Raw genomic sequence first — 21,296 nt, 5'->3', positions numbered from 1 at the left:
CGTCGGATTCTGGAAAAATCCATCGGAGAGTCCCGTCGCGCCACGTGGCACCCGCCGTTGGAGCTGTCGACGCTATTACACGCGCCAACGGTAAAAAATTTGAGTTCCGTCGGCGTCGGCGTGACGCCTGGACGTCACCAACTCGGGCCACCGGCAAGACTTGCCCTTGGGCTTCCTCGGGCTCATGGGACCCGCCACCAAATCGGGCTACGGGCCCTGCACTGAGTCGCTCTGCGTCAGGCGACCTTTCCCGGGCCTCCTCATGCTGGAGATGCTCTAATAAAGCAGCTTTTATTATATTGTTTCAGATTGTTGAGATCTGGTATACGAGCATTTTTTGAAGGCTCAAGGTATCTCGACACAGTGACACATATCGGTAGCAAGATTTTTACATTTTAAATGATTTTGACTTGAAAAATAGAAGAGTGAGAGCTTATGGGGACAATGAGGAGGACGGGCGTTTGAATGCGGATTCATAGAGAGCTTGCTTTGCTAGAAAGACATGGAAGTTACTATTAAAAATTTGCACATGGTTACTGCAAATGCCATTGGAAGCACTCCATAACTCACTTAGAATACACTTTTAACTATTGCTGTCAAAGCTATGGAGATTTTTACTTTTAACTCACTCATAAGTGAAAATTTTGGTAATTTCATTGTACTACCTTTTATGCTAGGAAATAAAAAATATTAAAATGTGAATAATTCAAAGAAAAAAGGAAAGGAAATAAGTTTCCATGACACATGTTTCTTTTATTTTTCCTTAAACTCTTTTGCTTTTTAATACTTTTTAATCAATTTTATTCTTTTTTGTTTTTTCTCTTTTCTATTTTACCCTCCTACATTAAGGTTTTGTTCACTGAAATTAAGAAAAGTGAAATAATAATAATAATAATAACCCAAGCCCACCCATTAATCTAGATGCCATTCCCATCCCAAGCAATCGCCAACCCCAGCCCCACCCCCACCCCAAAACCCAGCTGCACCGGCCAACCTCCCTCATATGCGGAAAAAAAAAACTAAATCTAATTTAGTAGTTTATTTTTTGGGTAAAGTTAAGAAGGGAGGGGGTTTTTCTCACACACACCAGTAATGTGGATTTCGAACCTAAAATCACTATACAATGTTCTTTTTTATTAGGCTAGGCCAGGTCGACGATAATTAATTATTTTTTTTTAGTACAAGTAATAGTCTAAATTATATGGGAGGAGAGTTTTTTTTGTTTAATTGTTAAGGACGGGATTATGGTGCTTTTTTTTTGTTTAATTTTTTCTTCAAACAAAAAGTTGAAGCAGTAGTGTACATTGGGTTTTTTTTTTTTTTGGAGATCCGAGCCGAAACAGCCTCACCCAAATAGAAAATGGGTAGCCCGTTGAAAAGTGAACCAGTCCAGCTGCTAGGTTACACAGTGCACAAGCAATAAGACTTCTTTCTTCCTTTGATTTGAACTACACAAATAAAATAAATAAAAAAAAGAACAGAGAAATTTTTGTTTCTTCTTATTTTCGTGTCTGAGTCTCTTCTCTGTCCTGTGTGTGTGAGATAAGAGTTTGGTAAAAGCTCGAAGATGAAGAAGAGGGCGACGCTGGGGTTCGAAGAATCGAAGGCCGTGTTTGGTCTGCTGAGAGCAGAGCAACGTCCACTCGAAGAGATCGTCTCAGACTTCAACTCCTTTTTCTCCCATGGCCGCCAATTCATTCCCTGCTTTTCTATCTCCATTCTTTTACAGGTCTCTCTCTCTCTCTCTCTCTCTCTCTCTCTCTCTCTTCTTCCTTGTGCCTGCATTAGAACAAACATTGAGAGTTGCCCATTTTCATTTTTTTTTTACAAAAATGAGGAAAACCCTAGATCCCGTATCATCACCGCTGTGGTAGGGTTTTTGTGCAATTGGGTATGAAATTTATATAATAAACATGTATAATTGAGTGAAGACTTCAATTGGGCCTTAACTGTTCTGGTATTTATAATTCTAATGTGTTAAAAGTATTGGTTCTTCGACATATGTGTTGTGACGGGCAATTCTAACTAGTTGAATGCTATGCTTCTCAGGATAAGAAGATGCTGAGTTCCACTCAACGTTTGATTGCGTTCGCTATTCTTCAGCAGGCGTATTCTTCCCAGAAACCTTCTGCAAATCCGTTCATTAGTTTACTAATAAATGTAAGCATTGCGCCATTGTTATTCTAGCATTGGTAGTTCATTAGTGTTGGTTGCTTTAGTGTTCGCAAAGGATGATCCGTACCTGATTGAAATCGGCGTCTTGATATCTCGTTACTATGCTTGTCACAATCAATAAGAAAAGTTGTAAGGAATATCAATACCTTCCAAACAGTTCTTTTGAATCATTTATCATGTTATCAACGTCCTCCTCAATCTTTAGAGCACTCTATTTGCCTAATATATGGTAAATCCTTTTTTTTCCCAAACTGTGTGGTCATCTGGACTTGTTTTCATATTTCTGCAATGGATATGATGCTAGTTCTTTTTCTTTATTCAAAGTATAATAGCTTCATCATTTGTTTTCTTAAATAAAAATGAACTTCAATATTTGCTAAGGCGTGCTTTTAACTCTTGGGTTACAGGCTGCATGTGATGCTGAAGCTGAAAAATATGAGAGGGCACTTATTCTTCAGCTATTACAGCTATTCGGCTCTGATGGTTCTAGTGGTGGCAAAGAGGTTCTCATTCTTGATTAACCTTTTGATCCGTGAAGTGGATTTATGTTGTTGATTTAGTTTTACCAAAATTTCCTTATCCTTTTGCTGCGAATACAACTGCAAACAAACGTCAATTTTCTAATTTTGGTCTTTTCCACAAGGAATGTTTGTGGATTAAGATCAGTACAATTAATTGGACCTAACCTATTGGATGTGTGCGCTTCTTGGGGGCAATTAGCTGCAAATTATGGCTTATGATTTTTTTAAATTAGCCTGTAGTATTTGGTACTTTTTTATGTAATACCCCCTTTGGAGGCCTAAAAAAATACCCATGGTATAAGATTATAAGAAAAAAAAAAGATTAAAAAGAACCTTTCTATCAGAAACAATTTACTTCACCAGTGTGAACTGTAACCAGCTGCTGTAATTATTTTACTTCATTTTGTTACTGCCTCATCATCTTATCTTGAATGCATCTCTTCAATATTATGAATATCTGAAGGAGAATCTTCTGTTTCAGCTACTTCAACAGTCTGCTGCAGATTACATCAAAAGTTTTGATCCTTCAGTGCACGTAAGTTATACCCTATGTGTATTTTAAGATCAAATATGCTCATGATTTGGTAATTTTGTTCAAGCCTACAAAGGATCCCCACTTCATTCAGGGATTTTATTTACCAATGTATTGAGAAAAATTCTTAGTCCATGCCCATGATAGATATTTTTCAATTGTCTTGACAGGCCTTCCCGCAACATGAACAGTTGCAGCAGCAGTATGCTGATAAAGTCCATCCTGAACGATATAATTCTCCACTAAAGGATAGTTCAGTTGGAAATGTGGTCGCAGATCCTGATGTTCCTCGCGGTTTTGATGTTAACTCATCTGAGTATGACCTTGACAATAGACAATTTCTTTCTTATTTGCTTCTTCTTCTCTATATGACATCGAGGATCATGTTCTAGGTTTGATCTACAACCAGGAGCAAATCCTAAGCTTAGTTCTGGAGATAGAGACGAGACAGTGCTTGGTTTGCTGTCCAATTTAGCGCTTGAAGGGTTAGGTCCTCACTGGAAGAGGCCTATTCCACCAAGGCTCCCAGTACAGGATGATGAAGTAAGACTTAAAGTTTTATATATTGATAATTTGTAGGGCTTACTTGTTTACTCGATTTTTCTTGCAAAACATGTTTCAGCTAGTGTGGCTCAACCCTGTTGACAATCATGAACTTTTATGGGATGATGGTATGTGTGTTGATACTAGCAGAGGGGCAGCTGTCAGGGACTTGATTGCAAAAGCTTTGAAGGGACCACTTGCACCTGCACAACAAGAGGTGCTGATACATATATTTAATTGCTTTATAATCAGTTTAAATATACGTACACGTGTATTTTTATCTATCATTCCAAAATGTTGAATGATTTTTTTTTTCCTATATCAAGTTGTCATATGTCATGTGTCTAGGCAATTGGCTGATGTGGGTCTTAAGATTTAGTGTATGAACCAGTCTGGTTGGTCTTTATATGGTTCTGGTACATACATGAATGAAATAGTATAATATATTATGACTGACTGCGGTAATATTGATGAACTATCTTGACCCATTTTCAACCTTTTCTATTTGATTCGGAAGGCTGAGAGGTACATTACAAAGTTCATATTTGGTTTGCATGATTGCTCACAGGAAGATAATACTTAAGATATTGTTTCAACAAAAAGGCGCAATGATTTTATCTCACTCTCTTGGTGTGTTATGTGTTTAGTAGGAGTGGAGAATATTGATCATCTTTTCCTCCATTGCCCAATTGTCAGTTCTTTCTGAAATAATCTTTTTTGAGGGAAGACTGAACTGGGCACTCTGGCTTCTTGTGTTTCATTATTTGTTGAGAAACACTTTTGGGGAAAAAAGGGCAAATGCTTTGTGCAATTTTTGTATTTTGGCTCTTTTGTGTGTAGTTCGTTAAAGTAACATAATGTCACAGAAGGAAGTGGTTTCATTGTGGGAGAGAGTACCTTTTTTGTCTTCATTGTGGATTTAATGAGTTCAGAGATCTTCCATTCTCATTATTCATGGGTCAGTAGTTGCAAGTTATTCATCTTATAGGCTATTTCCTTATTTTTGTGTCATCGTCTGTGGTGATAGATAGAATAGCTTTGTATGGAGATAAACATAAGCAGCCCTATCCAAGTTGTTAGAGTTCAAAGTCGATTTAGGACCGCACTGGATGCAGACAAGGCTGTTTTCTTGTGTAGAAACCCACTTGAGGCAGAGGGGTTTCAAAGATTATGGCCGGTTTTTTTATTATTTTTTATGACGGATTTCTGTATCATTATCAGAGCTTTGGTACATTTCAGTTAGTAATAATTTGCCTTCTTTGGGAGGTTGATTGGGATTGTAGGATTTGTTCATTTATCCTTTTGTCTTGAGAGATCTCTGAGCGATGTGGAGGCCTTTAGATGTACATAAAAGATAGAGGTTGTGCCTGATAAATAACTCGCCTTCTAGATCTTGTTCTTTGATGTAACCAACGGCAATAGACTAAACTAGCAAATATTAAAACACTTAGAAACACACAAGAATTATACTGGTTCGGCAGAACTTTTGCCTACGTCCAGTTGTGATTTCTCTAGGTAGAGAAATCACCGCTCCTTTGATTAATAATAGAGATTACAGAACTTTTGCAACCCTAGAACCAATCTCAAAACTCTTGGCTGTCTCTGGCTGTTTTTCCTCTCCTTAAAATAAGCCTTGCCACACCCTATTTATAGATATAGAGTTGGCTTACATGTCCCAAGGCTGATTGGATTCCTATTCCTAAGTAGATTAGGAAATTACACTTATCCAAATCCTAATAGACTTCTAGAAATCCAAACCAGAATTGAATAAGGAAAACTGAAATTCTTTCCTAATCCCTCCAGGACAAGAATTGGTATACCTCTAATTTTCCTAAAACAATCCTAAACCAACTAGGACATATTTGACGAGCCAAAATCCTAACAGTGACAAATCTATTTGAAGCAATAATTATTTATGGGAGTATAGAAAATGGATTCACCCAATGGGAGTTGGAGATCAATTGTAATGGGAAGAGATTTTAACTTGAAAATTTTGGGCAATTTCAAAGCTTTCTGATAATCGGGGTGGTATAGATTTTTGGTACTTTCATTGGAAGGTTGAAGAGTCTGTAGATATTGATATTGGGCCTCGGAGCCCCCAATCTATTCTGTGGGTAGGGGTAAAATGATTTGGGCCAGGCTTAAAATCGTAGTGATATTGGGCCTTGAACAAAACACAGATAAAACTGAAAGGAGGTCCATCCCTTTCCGACCCCTGGGAATTTTGGAGTCCAATTAGAACTGACACTGTGTAGGCACCTTTGAATTTAGTAATGTTTAACTTCAGTGATTGCTAGCGATTAATAGGTGGCTGAGGTATAGTCCAGTTGGTAATTTCACATGTCCTCTTAAGTGGTGGTCCTAAGTTATAATTTCCCTCTACAAAATATTGTAATAGTTAAAATAAATTATTTTATAAAAATTAGAGTTTGTTGAGGCCTTCATTTTTACATTACTTTCAAAAGAAAAACTGAGTAATTCATGTTATTTATTTTATATCGTGTTACATCAGTCATTTTGAAGGAAGAGATGACCCAATGCTTGCCCTTTCATTGTCCAGCAAGTCTTGTTGGAGTTGGCAAATGACCCGAAACTTGTATATCACTGTGGGTTGACACCAAGAAAGCTACCGGTATGTGTTATTGTAATATAAGGCTTAGTCAACAATGCAAGTAATTTTTTGTCCAAATTTTTTTTAATGATTCCTCAATTCTTGTTTTCAGGAATTGGTGGAAAATAATCCCCTCATTGCAGTTGAAGTTCTCACCAAGTTGATAAATTCCCCTGAAATCGCAGAGTATGTCTTTGGTTTCTATGATATACTTTCTGTGTCTAATCTACAGAGAGTCAGAGATGACCTTTTAAGCCTGTTCGCTTCCTCATTATAGTTTTTTATGCTTTATTGACATTTTATTTTGGCCACAGATACTTTACAGTGCTTGTCAATATGGACATGAGTCTACACTCTATGGAAGTGGTGAACAGGCTTACAACAGCAGTTGAACTTCCTTCTGAGTTCATACACATGTACATAACAAATTGTATATCATCGTGTGAGAATATCAAGGTACTTGCTTCACCTTGCCTGCGGTTATTAGTATTTCTGAATACATTGCCTGTAACCACTAGTATTCCTGACTACGTTCTGAGATGCAAAGGCACAATTCAAATGTATATATAAACAGTCATGTTATAATGGGTTTTTAATGTCTCCTTCGGTGGTTCCGTGCATGCAAGACTAAGATGAATAAAAGTGGGAGGAGCTTGTTAGGAGAAGAAATAGTTAGTAGATTCGCTAGATTCAGTAGGGATGAGCATGGTGGTAGGTACTGGGGATTTTTTCCCCACTCTGGGTGATTGGCTTTTGTAGGTTAGTCAGTGCAGTGGCCTTGGTGGCGGCGGTTGCTGAGTGAAGTTGAAGTGGTGTGGGTTTGGGAAGAAAATCATGTGGCTTCTTGTTTCAATGCGAAATATGATGTGCCAGCAAAGTCCATCTAATTTTCTAAAGGTCTGTCAATGGAAAGGATTGAAGTATGAACATGACAAGGATGCTTAAGGATCAATTGGTGCATACTGAAGTTTAAGGACGAAAATGAGAAAGAGACTATTTGAGTGATGAAATTCATGCAACTTGTGTTTGCCTACTTGTACTAGCTATACATTTTTTTAATTTTACCGGAGTGCTTGCGATACTTTGAATGTCAAATAAAAGTATGACCATAAGTGATATAGCTTCTGTAATTTTCAGTTAACTAAATAGTTTTAAAGAATTCATGCAATCACAAATGCATTCTGATTTGTACCCTACCCATGCTATTTTCAGTTCCTGAATATAATGTAGGTCTTAAGATTTTTGTGGCATTTTTCTTTTGTTTGTTGTCTTTGATTTAAAATCTGAAGTAGCATTATCTGGAGATTCCTTGTCAAATAAGTGATAGACATGTTCTGCTTGTCTTTTGGATTCAACCAAAATATAGGAAGCTGCGAACATGCAGTGATGTGTGAGCTCATACGAACTCATAGTTGCTCCTTCCTCATTAGCAATTTCCGTTGCCATGTGTATAGGAGCTATAGTGTTTATTTATGATAACATTTATGAAGCTATGTAATGAAATATTGCATGCCAGGGTTCAATTATACAAATTTTTTAAGTAGAAGCCATTAAGATAATGTTTTTCTTTGTTTGCTCTTATTATCAAACTCTTTTTAGTATTTACTAACGACTTGAAATTTTAAATTTCTTCCTTCCAGGACAAGTACATGCAGAACAGACTTGTGAGGCTTGTTTGTGTGTTTCTGCAGAGCCTTATCCGAAACAACATTATCAATGGTCAGCATCACTCTTTATTTGCAGTGTGTTCTGTTATCTTGGCCATATGATTGTGATTTAACGTGCAGACGTTAGCGGCCGCAATCTTGTCCATCCGCATATGCATATGTGCTTGACGTGTGTTATTCATGATTACCTACTTTGCATGTTAAATGTTGAAATGGTTGATGGGATTCGAAGTTGAAATGATTTTTTTAGTTGTATGAAGACCTGAATTCCCATTTGAACAAATTTTAATCTCAACGTTATGTTGCTGACTTTTGGTCAATGGTTGTCTTTGCAGTTAAGGATCTTTTCATCGAAGTCCAAGCTTTTTGCATAGAGTTTTCACGGATTAGGGAAGCAGCGGCACTCTTTAGGCTCCTTAAGTCATTGGAATGAAATATGTTCCTATTTTTTTCAATTTCTTTTTAAATCCATATTACAAGATGTTACTCTTTTAGGTTAAGCAATTATTGTTCTCAGTTTCGACTGTTTTCTCTCCTTGTAGATTGTATCTTCATTTAGAGGTCATTTAGTGAATTATTCTTTTCTTCATGCTGGCAGTGTTGGTATTTTCCCTCCCTCATATGCATAATTAAAAAAAAAATTGTTATATTTATAATCGTGGCCATTCAGATAAAGAATAATTATAGCTCTTGCTGATGGAAATATTAAAGTCTCCTTCAAATCTGTCAGCCATGGAAATTGAACGCGCTATGGCGGAACAGATGGAAATATTGAATGTGCTATCCCCAAAAAGAAAGGAAAGATAATCGGGAACTATTCGAAACACCCAAGTCAAATTGTCGAAGCTCAATTCGCTTGTAGGATTTAGGCTTTTCTCCTTGTCATTCATTCCACTCCCTGGAAAAATTGCAAAACTGGTTGTAATTTGTTTTAAAGGTTGGCTTTTTATCACAAAATGTCTTTGCGAAACTATCTGATTGCATCTTTAAAGTTTTTTTGTATCACTTATGGTCCTTAACGTTAATATAGGTGTTCTTAAATAATCTATGTGTTAAAAAAACTGTTAAATTCAGGAATATAATCGTCAAATCAATCCAAAATTATAAAAAGAAAATATATATTTTATTTGCTTTCCTTCTCTCTTTCTTCTTCTTCTTTCTCTCTGCCAGATTCCTTATCTCTTCTCTCTCTGTTTCAATCCATCGTTAAGCTTGAATGGACCTTCTCTGGGTCGGTTGTGAGACTGCAATTAAAGTTCATATCAAATATCAAACACTGATTGGTTACTAAGAAACTGAATGGAAAAACAATATAAAAACTCAAGCTTGTCATGTTTCTTTCATTGCTGGTTTCCCAGTGAACGAAAAGAAACAAAATTCCAAACTCAAAATTTTGTTGGCATCAAAGAGATAACAAAAAGTAGCAAAATTCGAAGCAAACATCGTGCATATGCCATAAAGAAGCGTGCCAGAGAGCTTTATGAGCCCATCTTGCCCAAAACTCCATTCCCACCTAAAATATACGTATATAAAATCCAAATCGATTTAGTAGTTTTCAATGTAAAGAAAAAAACTTCAAAATCAATTTAATTTAATTAAGTTTCCCCAATTGAGAAGCAATCAGTGAACTTACAGCAGCACCAATAGATAGAGAAAATGTACCCAATATTTCAGACAAAGGCACATTTCCACCTTACACAGAAAACAAAATCACCCAATTCAAAAACTCAACCAGAGAAGATAAAGTTTGTAACTTTTGTGGTTCAGGGAGCAGAGAGAAATTTTGTACCTCCATTTGCTAGTAAAATCTGTAATAAACAGCCATGACAGCCATGGAAGTAATACCAAAGCTGGACATCACCGCAGCAACAAGATAAGTGAACCTCTCCGATTTCTTGCTGGACAACTTCTCAGCCACACGTACGGACGAAAGAAGAAGAAGAAGACAAGATAGAAAGAAAGAGAGAAGGGAAGGAAATAATTTATTTATTTTTTTTATAATTTTGGATTGATTTGATGATTATATCCCTGAATTTAACAGTTTTTTTAACAGAGGTGCTATTTAAGAGCACCTATATTAACGTTAGGGACCATGAGTGATACAAAAAAACTTTAAGGATGCAATCTGATTGTTTCGCAAACGTCAGGGACGTTTTGTGATAAAAAGCCTTAAAGGTTTTATTTAGCATTCTTTAAAGCTACTTCAAACCAAAAAACATCGCAAAGGACCCACAATTGGAGCAATTGCTCCCTCAATTAAGGCCCTGAATTCGAGTCCTAACATCCGTATAGGGTGTGAGTAAAGTATGTTATCGCCCCTCTTAATAGAAAAGGTCCTTAGAAAAAAAACATTGGGGAATTTGAACTTAACATTGGGAACTGAAGTATCATTATAGTATAAAAGTTGAATGGATGTTTAAGAAAAATCTCATGGTGGATTATTTTGGGTAGAATCGCAGCCATCGTAGAGTTAGGATTTAGGGCTAAGTTTTTCAACAATAAATCCCAAGCAATGAGGGGGAAATTGAGTGGTAGAGCCATTCTTCTTGGTGGGGGCGGCGCTCTTCCTATGCCTGTGGAGATGTTGCATTCTTGCTTGGTCCCTCCCTGGTGTGGCACTAGCTACTAAAGTTGATCGAGATCTTCTGCATACCTAGTGGTATGCTTCTAGAGAGCTGTATGCAGGGACGGATCCACATAGTGGGCTATTTGGGCTACAACCCATACAAATCTTTTTTTTGTATTTGTAATACCATATAGTATTCATAAGTGAAAAAAAACTTAATGGAGATAGCCCATCCCAAAGCTGCAAGAAGAAAGAACAGAGAGATGGAGCAGACGGAGAGAGAAAAAAGAAAAGAAGAAGAGAGGAAGAAGGAAAAAGAATAAAGAAAGAGGGAGAGAGGGAGAGAGAGAGAGAGGAAAAAATAATAAAAAAATAGAGGGAGAGATTAAAAAAGAGAGAGACGAGAAAATATAATAAAAAAGAGAGAGGGGGGAGATATGTGTTGGAATGAGATGTGTTTTTATTTTGTTAAGTGCACTGCCCCACAAAATGGAATGTTTTTATTTTATTATTACTTTCTTTTTTAACTTCAATTCCTTATAAATATCTTCTTATTTTCTCTTTCTTTGTTTCCCTTCAATCCCTTCTAAATATTTCAACAATATTATCAATAATTCCAACATTTTCTCTATTTCAAATGTCGTATAACAACAAAAAGTTATAAATACGATGAAGAAAATATACTAAAAAATGCTTATATAAAATAAAAATATAACAAACTAGGCTTATGATTTACCCAAAAAAAAAAATTTAGTCACCCTTGTGGGTTACCTCTAGTTTTTAGTTCCTAAAATCTATTGTCCAAGCCTAAAAATCTACAAAAACCAACCAAAATCCACCAAATTCACCAAATTTCCTTAATACATTTGTACTTAAGGTAAATTTAGCCCACCTGATTTGTAATTCCTGGATCTGTCCCTGGCTGTATGTGTTGTGAAAGCACATATTGAAAGTACACCATCCCACTAGCTAATCATCATATAGGTTCGTGACTGTATGTGTTGTGAAAGCACATATTGAAGGATCCAAAAAGTTGGAACTTTATTCATATTATATCCTCACAAATTGAAAGTACACCATCCCACTAAATCTTGGGGCAAGCCAAGTGCACTTGCTCCTACACAGCATACAATAACAACAGTTAATACATCTCCTAGTCACGACAAGCAAGCAACTAGCATTACATGGAATAATTATAATATATTAGCCAACATGAAATTTCTGTCCTAATATTTGGATAAAAGTTTGGGATGATCTCAAAACATGTGCAGTTAATTGAGCTGAATGTCTGTCTCATAGGAAACCCCAGCTTTCCAATCTCCAGGGATGGCTTGGTTTGCCTGCACGAATTTCACCCCTGCACTGCCACTCACTTGGAACCTCACGTTAAGGGAGCCACAAGGTGGGTTTGGAGTGTCAAAAACTGCTCCATATGCTCTGCGCATGGCCCTCCATTGTTTGTAATCCTCCTGCCCAAAAAAAACATATTATATTAGACAAGTAATGCTATATGTATCACATTTACGTACCACATTATAATCGTATTAATAAATCACACTGTATAGAGATAATAAGTAAGTCTCGTCTATGTTAGAGACGTATGTTCGGTTGTCAATGACCTTTTGGTCTAGTAACACCGTGCCAGCTTACACTTTATTAGAAGAGGTTCTAACACCGTGCCAGCTTAAACTTTATTAGAAGAGGTTCTAAGTTTAAATTGATGCAGCATTCCAAGTGAAGTATAGTTTACCTGCCACAACTCAACAGATATGATGTCATTTTGGCCAGCTACATGTTGAATCACTATAGCCAAGTATTCAGGATATTTGCTATGTTCATGGACTTTGAACACAAGGTTGGCACGACCAGAGTACCGGCAGGGGATCCTTCTGTATTCAATTTCAACCACACCATAAGCAAATAGCCTTTCAGCTGCAGCTGGGTTACTTGCCAACTTTGCATAGGCTCTCTGGCTGAAGATGAAGTCTGTTCTGTCTCCTTCCCCATAATCTGTCACCACCGCATTCACCCCATCACTACTGCAATGTTGAGGTTCTCTGCACCTAACCTGAATCACAAGCAAAAGCAAATTAATTAGGGTTACAATTAAATTAAGGAGCCACTTGTTTAATTGATTAATATTGTTAGTGCTAACCAACATAATTAGTGTTCATCAACTTTGAAAAATGATTGAGTAGATTCAAGAGTACCTGGTAACATGCACCACAGCCAGTTCCATTCCGATACAGCCTAGCAACTGCGGTCACTTGGCCGTCGTTGACTGTCCTTCCATATTCTCCATAGCCACAAGCTCCAGCTACATGAGCATACCATTGCAATTAGTAATTACCCCATTTTCAAGATGATAAATACTATTTAGGAACTTTTAGTGGAGGCTACTGTCATTTTGCTACCAAATAGGTAACTTAATGTGTAGTCTTCGTACATGCATGATAATATTTTCTTTTCATACTATTTGACATCATAGTAAGCTTATCTTGTCAAACTGTGAATCTAAATAATTAATGAGGTTAGTTGTATTCAGACTACGTGACCAAGTCCACAGTCTAGTAACAAAAGTATTTGACTCGAAAGATAAGTATGACTAGAGAAAATTCGCTTTTGCAAGACAAGTTGCCACGTTGGATCAATCAAGATCACGTGCTCAGACAATATTCTACTTAACAATGCTCATGATTAACAGTTTAGCAACATGAGATAAACATAAATGAATGTTTACATTAGTAGGAAAGGCTATACATACTTGGGGTCCCATAGCAATCTGGGCTACCATAATAGGTTGCTCTAGAGCTTGTGAATGTGTCTTGAGAGGTACACAGTGCAGGCAAGAGCACCATGATACAAAGAAAACAAATTTTGTGCTTAAGGGAAAATTCCATGTCTCAGTGATGACAAAGTTTCCTAAGCAATGAGAGGAGGTTAAGTATAGAAAAAGGAAGCTGATCAAGTAGATTAAGCCAAAGGGTTTAGGAGGAGAGTTGTGAGAGCAAAGATATCTGAGTCCAATATTTATAGTTGAGGCTGGGGTTAGTGCATGCTGAGGTGGTAAGTACATTTTCTTCTTCTTCCACTTTGGAACTACAGGGTACAAAAGAGATCCGAGCTGCTTAGGATTAGGTTGATTACGTGTACATTTATGTGGGACCCCTTTATTTTGCCCTTATTATATAAAACAAAAATATTTTGTTAATGGGAGGTTGGAGAGAATAGAATACAATTCAATACATACTCACAAGAAGTGTAGTCTAACTTTTTCTCTCGTTCTTTGAATCTACAAGTTTGATTAAATCAGGGTGTTCTTAGGTTATCATTACAATCGGGACCATTCTCTCTTTATTATTCCATAGGTTGGACGAAAGCCATTTCGTATTTTGTGTACAAATTATTGTCAATAAACAATGAGAAATCTTAGGTGCATACGATAAGTTATCTCATTACATAACTAATGACATGACAAAAAAAATAGATACATTATTGTATGAAACCAGTGATAGTAATAACTCTCTCTAATTACAACACCACGTGCGGACACATTTAGCAAGAGAAAGAAGAGATTGTTTTGATAAGAAAGGAGAGATTGTTTTGATAATCAATGTAATTTCTGCATTTTCTTGTGATATGAAATTAATCAAGAGTGGCTGGACACCATTTGTCTTTTTTGGAAGAAAATATTCTTCATCCATGCAAAACACAGAGAAATTTTTTTGCACACATATTAAACTGTGATTGGCAAAAACTAGACATCCGTAGTTCCAATAGAGAAGACAAGTATTTTCCGAAAACAACTCTCTCTGGCGTTGTAATGACTCAAATGGTAGGTTTCAATTTGGAAACTACTAGCTCCGAGCTACTTCAATCCATCCACTAAGTCACTAGCCTTCTCTAGTTTATCTAAAAGACGCGTATTACTATATATCCTGGTGAAATTTAATTGGGATCTCAAGTCAAATACCAAGGGCTATGGGATATGAACAACTGAAACCCACCAAAGCCATCACCAGGTTTGGTTGTAACGCACTGAGGAGGCCTATTAGACTGAGATAAAACTAAAAGCATATAGGTCTTCTTCGTGTCAAAGTCTAGATTAAAACAAGCGCAAAAGAAACTTGTAACCAACCAAATGAAAGAACCTTTTCTGGAAAAGTTAATGTAATGGGGTGGACTTTGATATGTCTAAAACAAACAGGTGCAGTCACGTTTAAATCACACGTTTTGTGTGTCCTGGCCAAAGAGGTTGATATTGGGGGTAGGTGAATCTTGATCCCTGCCCTCCATTTAGTTGCTTCCAAGCAAACCAGGCACAAGGAATATGAGCTCAATTAGGGATTATTGCCTTCATTATCTTAACCACTATCACGAACATTCTGCCTTCAAGTATTTTCTTCAAGATTGAATAGGCATAAACAATGGAAATACCAGAATTGTACAGCCACGGGCGAGTCCTCAGTCGAAAATATAGTTTTCATTTAATAACAAATCAACAAACATCTTTAACAAGTGTAAATTAAAAGAAAATGAAAAGAACATGTCACTTTTGTTTTTTCAACTGGTTTTACACTTAATCATGCTAGAACTAGATGTACCTCTGACCAAAGAAGAATACAGTGACAGTTATTTGTACTTGATACAAATTTAGGCTATGTATTATGCATTCCTTTGCTGCACTGGAAAAATTTGTGTTACCAACTGCAGCTCTTGACTGGAAATATTAGTGCAACTCTTGTTCCAGAACTCTCGAAAGCTAATCGCCAGATAAACTTCCATCTGAAAAAGTTGGTTTGAAATCACAAGTTAAAATGCACAACTGGCAATGAAAAATGAGACATCACAGACCTCACTAATTTGGAGCATAACTACAATATTATCCTTTAAGCACCAATTTACAAACATGTAGAAATCCTATTTATATTTATATCAACATTGCACTTTGAGATTCACTAGTCTTCAATAAAAGTAATTAGCATTTAGTGCATAGACACAATTTGTTTTGTTATGACCTCAGCGAAAGCATTTTTTTAATTAGCAACCGTAGACAAAGAATTTTTCTAAACTTAAGCTTATTGATCCACATTTCAAAATAAAATTACATAACTAATACCAAGATTAAATTCATCTACGCCCATAATAACATATTTGTATGAACTACAAACGACGAAGAGTTTCTATCATAATAACTAATTCATACTGTCATAATTCCAGGAATGTGACGTGACTTTCACAATAGATGGGGCTCAAAAATGACATCACATCCAATGGGACAACCACTTAGAGCAAATAATGGACGAGAAACTGTAGAGAATGCACTGAAATATGTGTAAGGTTCATATCTTCAGATGTGCCACTTTGACACATCCCTCTCTTACACTTGTAACTTGGGATGACAGGAAAAGGGCAAAAGGTAATGTTGTTGGTTAATGAAACCAAAACTACAAGCCACGAAGCATACCATTAACCAAAATTGCCTCATTAGTCATTTTTACTCCCAATTTTGGCAATCGACAAAAAATAAAAGGCAAATGTAAGCTGTAAAGCAAGCTAACCATATGGTCAACCCAACAACTTTAGACGGCACCTATTCCAGGTGTCGCTTTACAGAATCATAAGGAAAAATAGTGGTAAAGGTGGTATGGCCACGAAAAGAACACACATTTACATCCCAATTCCAGAATAATCTATACTCATACGAAAGCAATGTAATGGTTAATAATTGAAACTGGGAGTGCTTGTGAGCACTAAATTTTTTGAAAAGCATAAAAACGACACTAGAGAGCAAATTTCTCACTCAACAGAAAGTACATATCCAAACAACCCAGTTCCTCTTCCTTGCTAGCCTGTTGAGTTTATTAAAGGCCATCATAGCACAGCATATGTGGCGGTTCCAACATTACACTAAATATGCTAAAAAGAACTATAATGTCAATGTTGTGGAATGATGTGCTGTGGTACACTATCCAAGAACATGGGTTTCCAACCTCATCAAGGGGTTCGTGTGGCTCAGTGAAGGGGACTTTCCACTCTTTCTCAACTACCAGAACTTTTTATGAATCCAGAACTTTACACCCTTTCTCAAATAACCAGAACTTAACACACAACAAAGTCAAATCCAGTAGTTCTGAATGACAACCCAACTAATTGGACTCTCCTGAAGCCGTCAAAATTATTGAACAACAGAAAACATGCACTGCATAGAAGTTCAGAAAGTTTAGGACAATTTCTGACAAAATTCCACTTGATTTTCATACTCAAATATTAGCCATTATAAATTTCATGTAATGAAAAAAATAATTGAACATCACTAACTTACAATCTGACAATAACTCATTATTTCCCTGTACCTGAATATTCCTTCTGAGGATCATTCAGTCTTCCTACGGAATAAGTTGTGCTTTTTTCAGGTCTGAGACAACTCCTCTGTCTTCGGTAGTCCTTTCATTGTACAGTACCTGGAAAAAACAATTGAAAATGGGTAAATATAGGTTTGGTATGAATTAGACTAAAAATGTAATAACTCTTTCTATTGGAAGTACCTTGTCTATGATGCCATATTCAACTGCTTCACTAGGACTAAAATATTTCGGACGTCTAATGTCTGCTTCAATTTGCTCAGTTGACTTTCCAAGATGCTTTGAAAATAGCTTAACCTAGAACACAAATTAAACAATAAACATTGAGTTGATAAGTCACCTCATGTTTAAATGCATTTTATTGTTCGCACGAATGTCAAAATGCACATTCAAATGAAAAGTTCATAGAATTATTAACTTATGGACTCAACACACAGATGTTTAACATACCACCGTATGTTCAAAGAACATTTAATAATATATTTATTTGAAAAGGAACGAGGGGGATGCTCTCTGTAAAGAAGATTTTTTTGTTATTGCTTGTTTTAATCAACGGATTTGTTTCATCTATTTGTCTATTCATCAATGAGGACTGAAGTAGAAGCTGAAGAAATAATGAAACCAGTCTTTCCTTTTTCCTTCTTTTCGTTTACTTTCCCATTGATTATTACACCTGAGCTAAATTCTGTAATCTTATACAGAGAGCAAATTGTTTCATGGTAAGGTGTGTTTCTATGTTTAAATAGTGCTTGGGTTTTTCTATAAATACATGTCTAGAATTGGGTTTATTTATAAATTTGTAAAAATATAAATACTCCCAAACTCAACCAACATTCAAGAGAGTAAATTCTGCAAAATTAATAAACATGCTACAGAAAAGAGAAAAATGGAAGAATAGAACAGAAATGAGCTCAAGCAACGAAGAATTCTGCTATTCTTCGAAAATTTTAAAAACTCATAAGCAATCTAACCAGCATTCAAACTAGTCAATGAGAACAGAGTGAAGAAAGGGAGACATGCTGGTGACCATCAATCTTACCAACTCATCTTTAACATTCCTCACTTCCCTTCTTGCAAGTTCAATATCTGTTGCTTGACCTTGAAACCTTGCAATTGGCTACATATAGATAAAGAAAGAAGACAAAAGGTCAATGTAAAATTTAAACCTTGCAATAAAAAGTAAGAAACATGCCAGATGGTACACAATTTTAGAGCTAAAAAAATTTGTGATAAATATAGAACCTGCTTCATCATGATTGTTGATGAGGGTAAAGCAGAACGGTTTCCCTTCGAACCAGCAGCCAAAAGTAAGGCAGCTTCTCCCCAAGCGTTACCAACACAAAGAGTAAATATAGGTGGTTTGACATACCTGCAGCGGTTAGAAATTAGTTTTAATCTTTTGGAGAAAAATTCAGATAATCTCTGAAGTGATGGAAACTAGTATTGATCAACATGAATGCATGACCTAACAGAAGAATAGAGATGGATGACCTCATGACATCATATATTGCAAAAGCCTCTGTTTCGTAACCCAACTTCTCACCACCCTGAAGAATACAAGAGAAAGTCATATAAAATGAACAACTATTGTATGGAAATAAAAGAAGAAAAATAAACAAGGCACAATTTTTTAACAATCTTCATTGTTCTATTAACAGTAGATGCAGAAGGGACGTAATATGAGAATTACTATACTTTACTTATATAGTTATAAAGCAACTACACTGTTTGTTGGTCAAAGTGAAAAGGATGTGCAGAAAAAAGGGCTAACAGCTAAAGAAGACAAGAATTTCTGTTTCTCCTAAGTCCTAACACACCTGCCAGCAAATTGATTAAAAATGTAACACTTGTCACAAAAGAATTTGAATTACGACTGTGGAAGAAGCCCAAAAACTACCACACAAGAGAAAACTAAAAGTGTAGTTACAAATCATACATTCTTTAACAAGTTTTTTCTAAAGAAGGTTACCTTATGATAATACTGCTGCAACAAATGTAGATATTACTACGAAATCCTTACAACTACCACTATCCCACCATGAGAATCAATCACAAACCTTCTCCTTTGCAACCACCACAAGTTGGAATCACCTATGATTGTATCAGAACCGCCATTTTAAAAGATTGGTACCAACCCATTAGCACTACTATAACTACCTCTGGCTCTAACACCAACATCGAAGCAACTGCTGGAATGAGCTTTCAGCACATTACCAAACACAATTTCTTTTCTCATATCTCACCATATATGCACAATCACGCAATAAGCATGCACTCTGTAGCTACTACCACGTATGAATTGACCGATACCATCAAAATGTAAAACCATAGATATGCATACAAAATTGACAACAAAGGCGAACCCATTATTGCCTCCCCAGCATCGACCTTTCATCTATGACCAAACATTGGTCCAGTCATATTCTAGTTATATAGTACTATCATGACTTAATAATAAAAGGGTGCTGACTATTAAGTTTGGTCGTCCTTCAATCATGCCAATCTGTTAAACAAGCAGAGAAACTCCGCCAGTATCAACTTGGTTGTACTAGCGAAAAATAAATGAAGGGTCCTGAATGTTAACCTTGGTTGTTCCAGTGGAATTTACGTACAAGTAAATGGGCTTCGTTTCATCTTCATACTGAAGGTAGAGAAACTCCGCCAGTATCAACTCCGTCACTGAAGGAACAAGTGACATGCCCAAGTACACAATTCGATTTTTGTACAGATATGATGCCAGGTCTGGAGGCGGTTGCTCCCATGCACTTCCTCTTTGAAACGGAATAACCTAAACACACAAATTTCAAACTTCATTATACAATAATCAATAACAACACTACCCATTACCCAAAATCTCAAATTTATTGGAGGGTAATTAAAATTGAGCCTAAATTTATTATATTTAAAATGAAAAGAAAAAACAAAAACAAAATTGAGAGTTAAATGTGGGAAGGTAATTGGGGGAGTACCATGGTGACGACACCGCGTTTGGGCTTGGAGCCACGGAACGACGCTGGGTTGAGGCTCGAGGGGCGGAGCTTGTGGCCTGAAAATTCGGAGGAGATGCTGGTGCCGGCGAAGGGAGAGAGGAAATTGGTTGAGAGGGATGCTCTGGGAAGGGTAGGGGACGACGTCGTTTGGGTGCGGCTATGGCTTAGGGCTCGGCGAGTGGTTGGCGATGCTAACATGCGCGTGTGAAGCGCGAAGCTTGAAGCCGTGGTGGCGACCTCCATTGATGGTTTGGAGCGCTCTTCAACTGGAGAAGGCTGTGGCCAACTGTGAGTCAGTGAAAACTGGAAAAGAGAATAATGGAAGAAGATATCGAAACAAAATAGATTGGGCTTTTAGTTTTAATTCGGGTTAAAACAATCTTGAGCCCACGAAAGAGGGAGGCTCCAGCCCAATATATGTTTATTAGGGCATTCATTTGGACCTAAAAAAGAAATCAGTACATCTACCAATTGAATTTGTGCACAATCTCTGAATACAGGGGCTCGAGATTGTTTTACATTGCTTCCTTTCTTTTGAAGTGAAAGCAATAGATTTATTTTTTTTCGGTCACTTTTAGATTTTAATTTTTTTTTTTAAACATTCGTTTGTCACATTCTTAATCAATGCATAAATTGCATGTACGCATAACATTGCCCTAAACACAAACTTGCAACAATTGCACTTAACTTCATTATCATATTCATGAAATATAACTGTAAAGTTTAAACTCTTTGTTTTCGTTCCGATCATCATACCTTTCCCCTTTAAAATATTAAATCTAGTATCTCAAATGACGAATTTGTGTCAGTACAAGATCAACAAATCCATGGCAACTTTAGTAATTCTTCCACCTTCAAGATAAATTCTCCCGTTTGTGCTGGCCTGGAGGTTATTACGCCATTAAGAATTCAAGGCACGTTTTTAGAAGCTTAGGTCCCATCATTCATACACAAGAAGTCTTACTATCTTTCAAGTTATTATTTTTCAAGCAGGGGAAGATTTACGTAGGTGACTAGTGAACCTTCAAGGATCAGAGGTACCTGACCTCACAAAAGGAAATAGTAGGTTGATGGATCATTACCCAAATGATATAACATAATATTACTGAATGTTTATTCTATCTCACATGATTAGTTGGAAAGTACTATGGTCGATGAGGACGAGGACGATGCCAAGCGGTCTTCCAATAATTCCCGTTCCCTTAACTACTGAAGCAACAGCTCCCGGTGCCCTGGTCTCACAATCCCCTAACCACCCTCAAGCTCATCTGCAACCTCTATGCTGGAAAACGGTACTATTTGGAAGCCTTCAAAACTGCCGCCTCT

The 21,296-nt window shown here is 36.7% G+C and overlaps 3 protein-coding genes and 1 pseudogene across 5 annotated transcripts; 1 reads left to right on the top strand and 3 right to left on the bottom strand.

Moving 5' to 3' along the window:
- The first annotated feature begins 1,446 nt into the window (after positions 1-1,446).
- Positions 1,447-8,638, top strand: LOC103337014 (CCR4-NOT transcription complex subunit). The gene is made up of 12 exons (XM_089055935.1): positions 1,447-1,729; positions 2,050-2,160; positions 2,583-2,678; positions 3,178-3,231; positions 3,399-3,544; positions 3,621-3,771; positions 3,851-3,988; positions 6,332-6,403; positions 6,495-6,568; positions 6,697-6,838; positions 8,023-8,101; positions 8,385-8,638. The coding sequence occupies exons 1-12, from the start codon at positions 1,568-1,570 to the stop codon at positions 8,480-8,482; spliced, it is 1,323 nt and encodes a 440-aa protein (XP_088912061.1). The 5' UTR covers positions 1,447-1,567; the 3' UTR covers positions 8,483-8,638.
- Positions 8,639-9,099: 461 nt separating this feature from the next.
- LOC107881619 (beta-carotene hydroxylase 2, chloroplastic-like) lies at positions 9,100-10,030 on the bottom strand (annotated as a pseudogene). The gene is made up of 4 exons (XR_016128600.1): positions 9,841-10,030; positions 9,683-9,744; positions 9,491-9,562; positions 9,100-9,293 (listed from the first exon to the last, which is right to left on the bottom strand). The product of XR_016128600.1 is annotated as a beta-carotene hydroxylase 2, chloroplastic-like (transcript).
- Positions 10,031-11,631: 1,601 nt separating this feature from the next.
- EXLB1 (expansin-like B1) lies at positions 11,632-13,635 on the bottom strand. The gene is made up of 4 exons (XM_008240150.2): positions 13,380-13,635; positions 12,826-12,932; positions 12,366-12,683; positions 11,632-12,084 (listed from the first exon to the last, which is right to left on the bottom strand). The coding sequence occupies exons 1-4, from the start codon at positions 13,513-13,515 to the stop codon at positions 11,887-11,889; spliced, it is 759 nt and encodes a 252-aa protein (XP_008238372.2). The 5' UTR covers positions 13,516-13,635; the 3' UTR covers positions 11,632-11,886.
- A 1,446-nt stretch (positions 13,636-15,081) lies between these two features.
- On the bottom strand, positions 15,082-20,290 carry CLPR4 (CLP protease R subunit 4). Of its 2 annotated transcripts, none has more exons than XM_008240149.3 (8): positions 19,950-20,290; positions 19,565-19,768; positions 18,472-18,527; positions 18,223-18,349; positions 18,020-18,097; positions 17,164-17,277; positions 16,972-17,079; positions 15,082-15,400 (listed from the first exon to the last, which is right to left on the bottom strand). In XM_008240149.3, exons 1-7 carry the CDS (start codon positions 20,211-20,213, stop codon positions 17,005-17,007), a joined length of 918 nt encoding a protein of 305 aa, XP_008238371.1. In that variant the 5' UTR covers positions 20,214-20,290; the 3' UTR covers positions 15,082-15,400; positions 16,972-17,004. The 2 variants fall into 2 exon arrangements, with proteins under 2 accessions (XP_008238371.1, XP_008238370.1); XM_008240148.3 differs by lacking the exon at positions 15,082-15,400 and adding an exon at positions 16,285-16,817.
- Positions 20,291-21,296: the final 1,006 nt, after the last annotated feature.

The sequence above is a fragment of the Prunus mume genome, linkage group LG7, assembly GCF_029339155.1.
Source record: "Prunus mume cultivar Tortuosa linkage group LG7, ASM2933915v1, whole genome shotgun sequence".
Taxonomy (NCBI): Eukaryota; Viridiplantae; Streptophyta; class Magnoliopsida; order Rosales; family Rosaceae; genus Prunus; species Prunus mume.
Note: the sequence above shows the minus strand (reverse complement) of the source record. Positions and strands in the feature narration are given on the sequence as shown.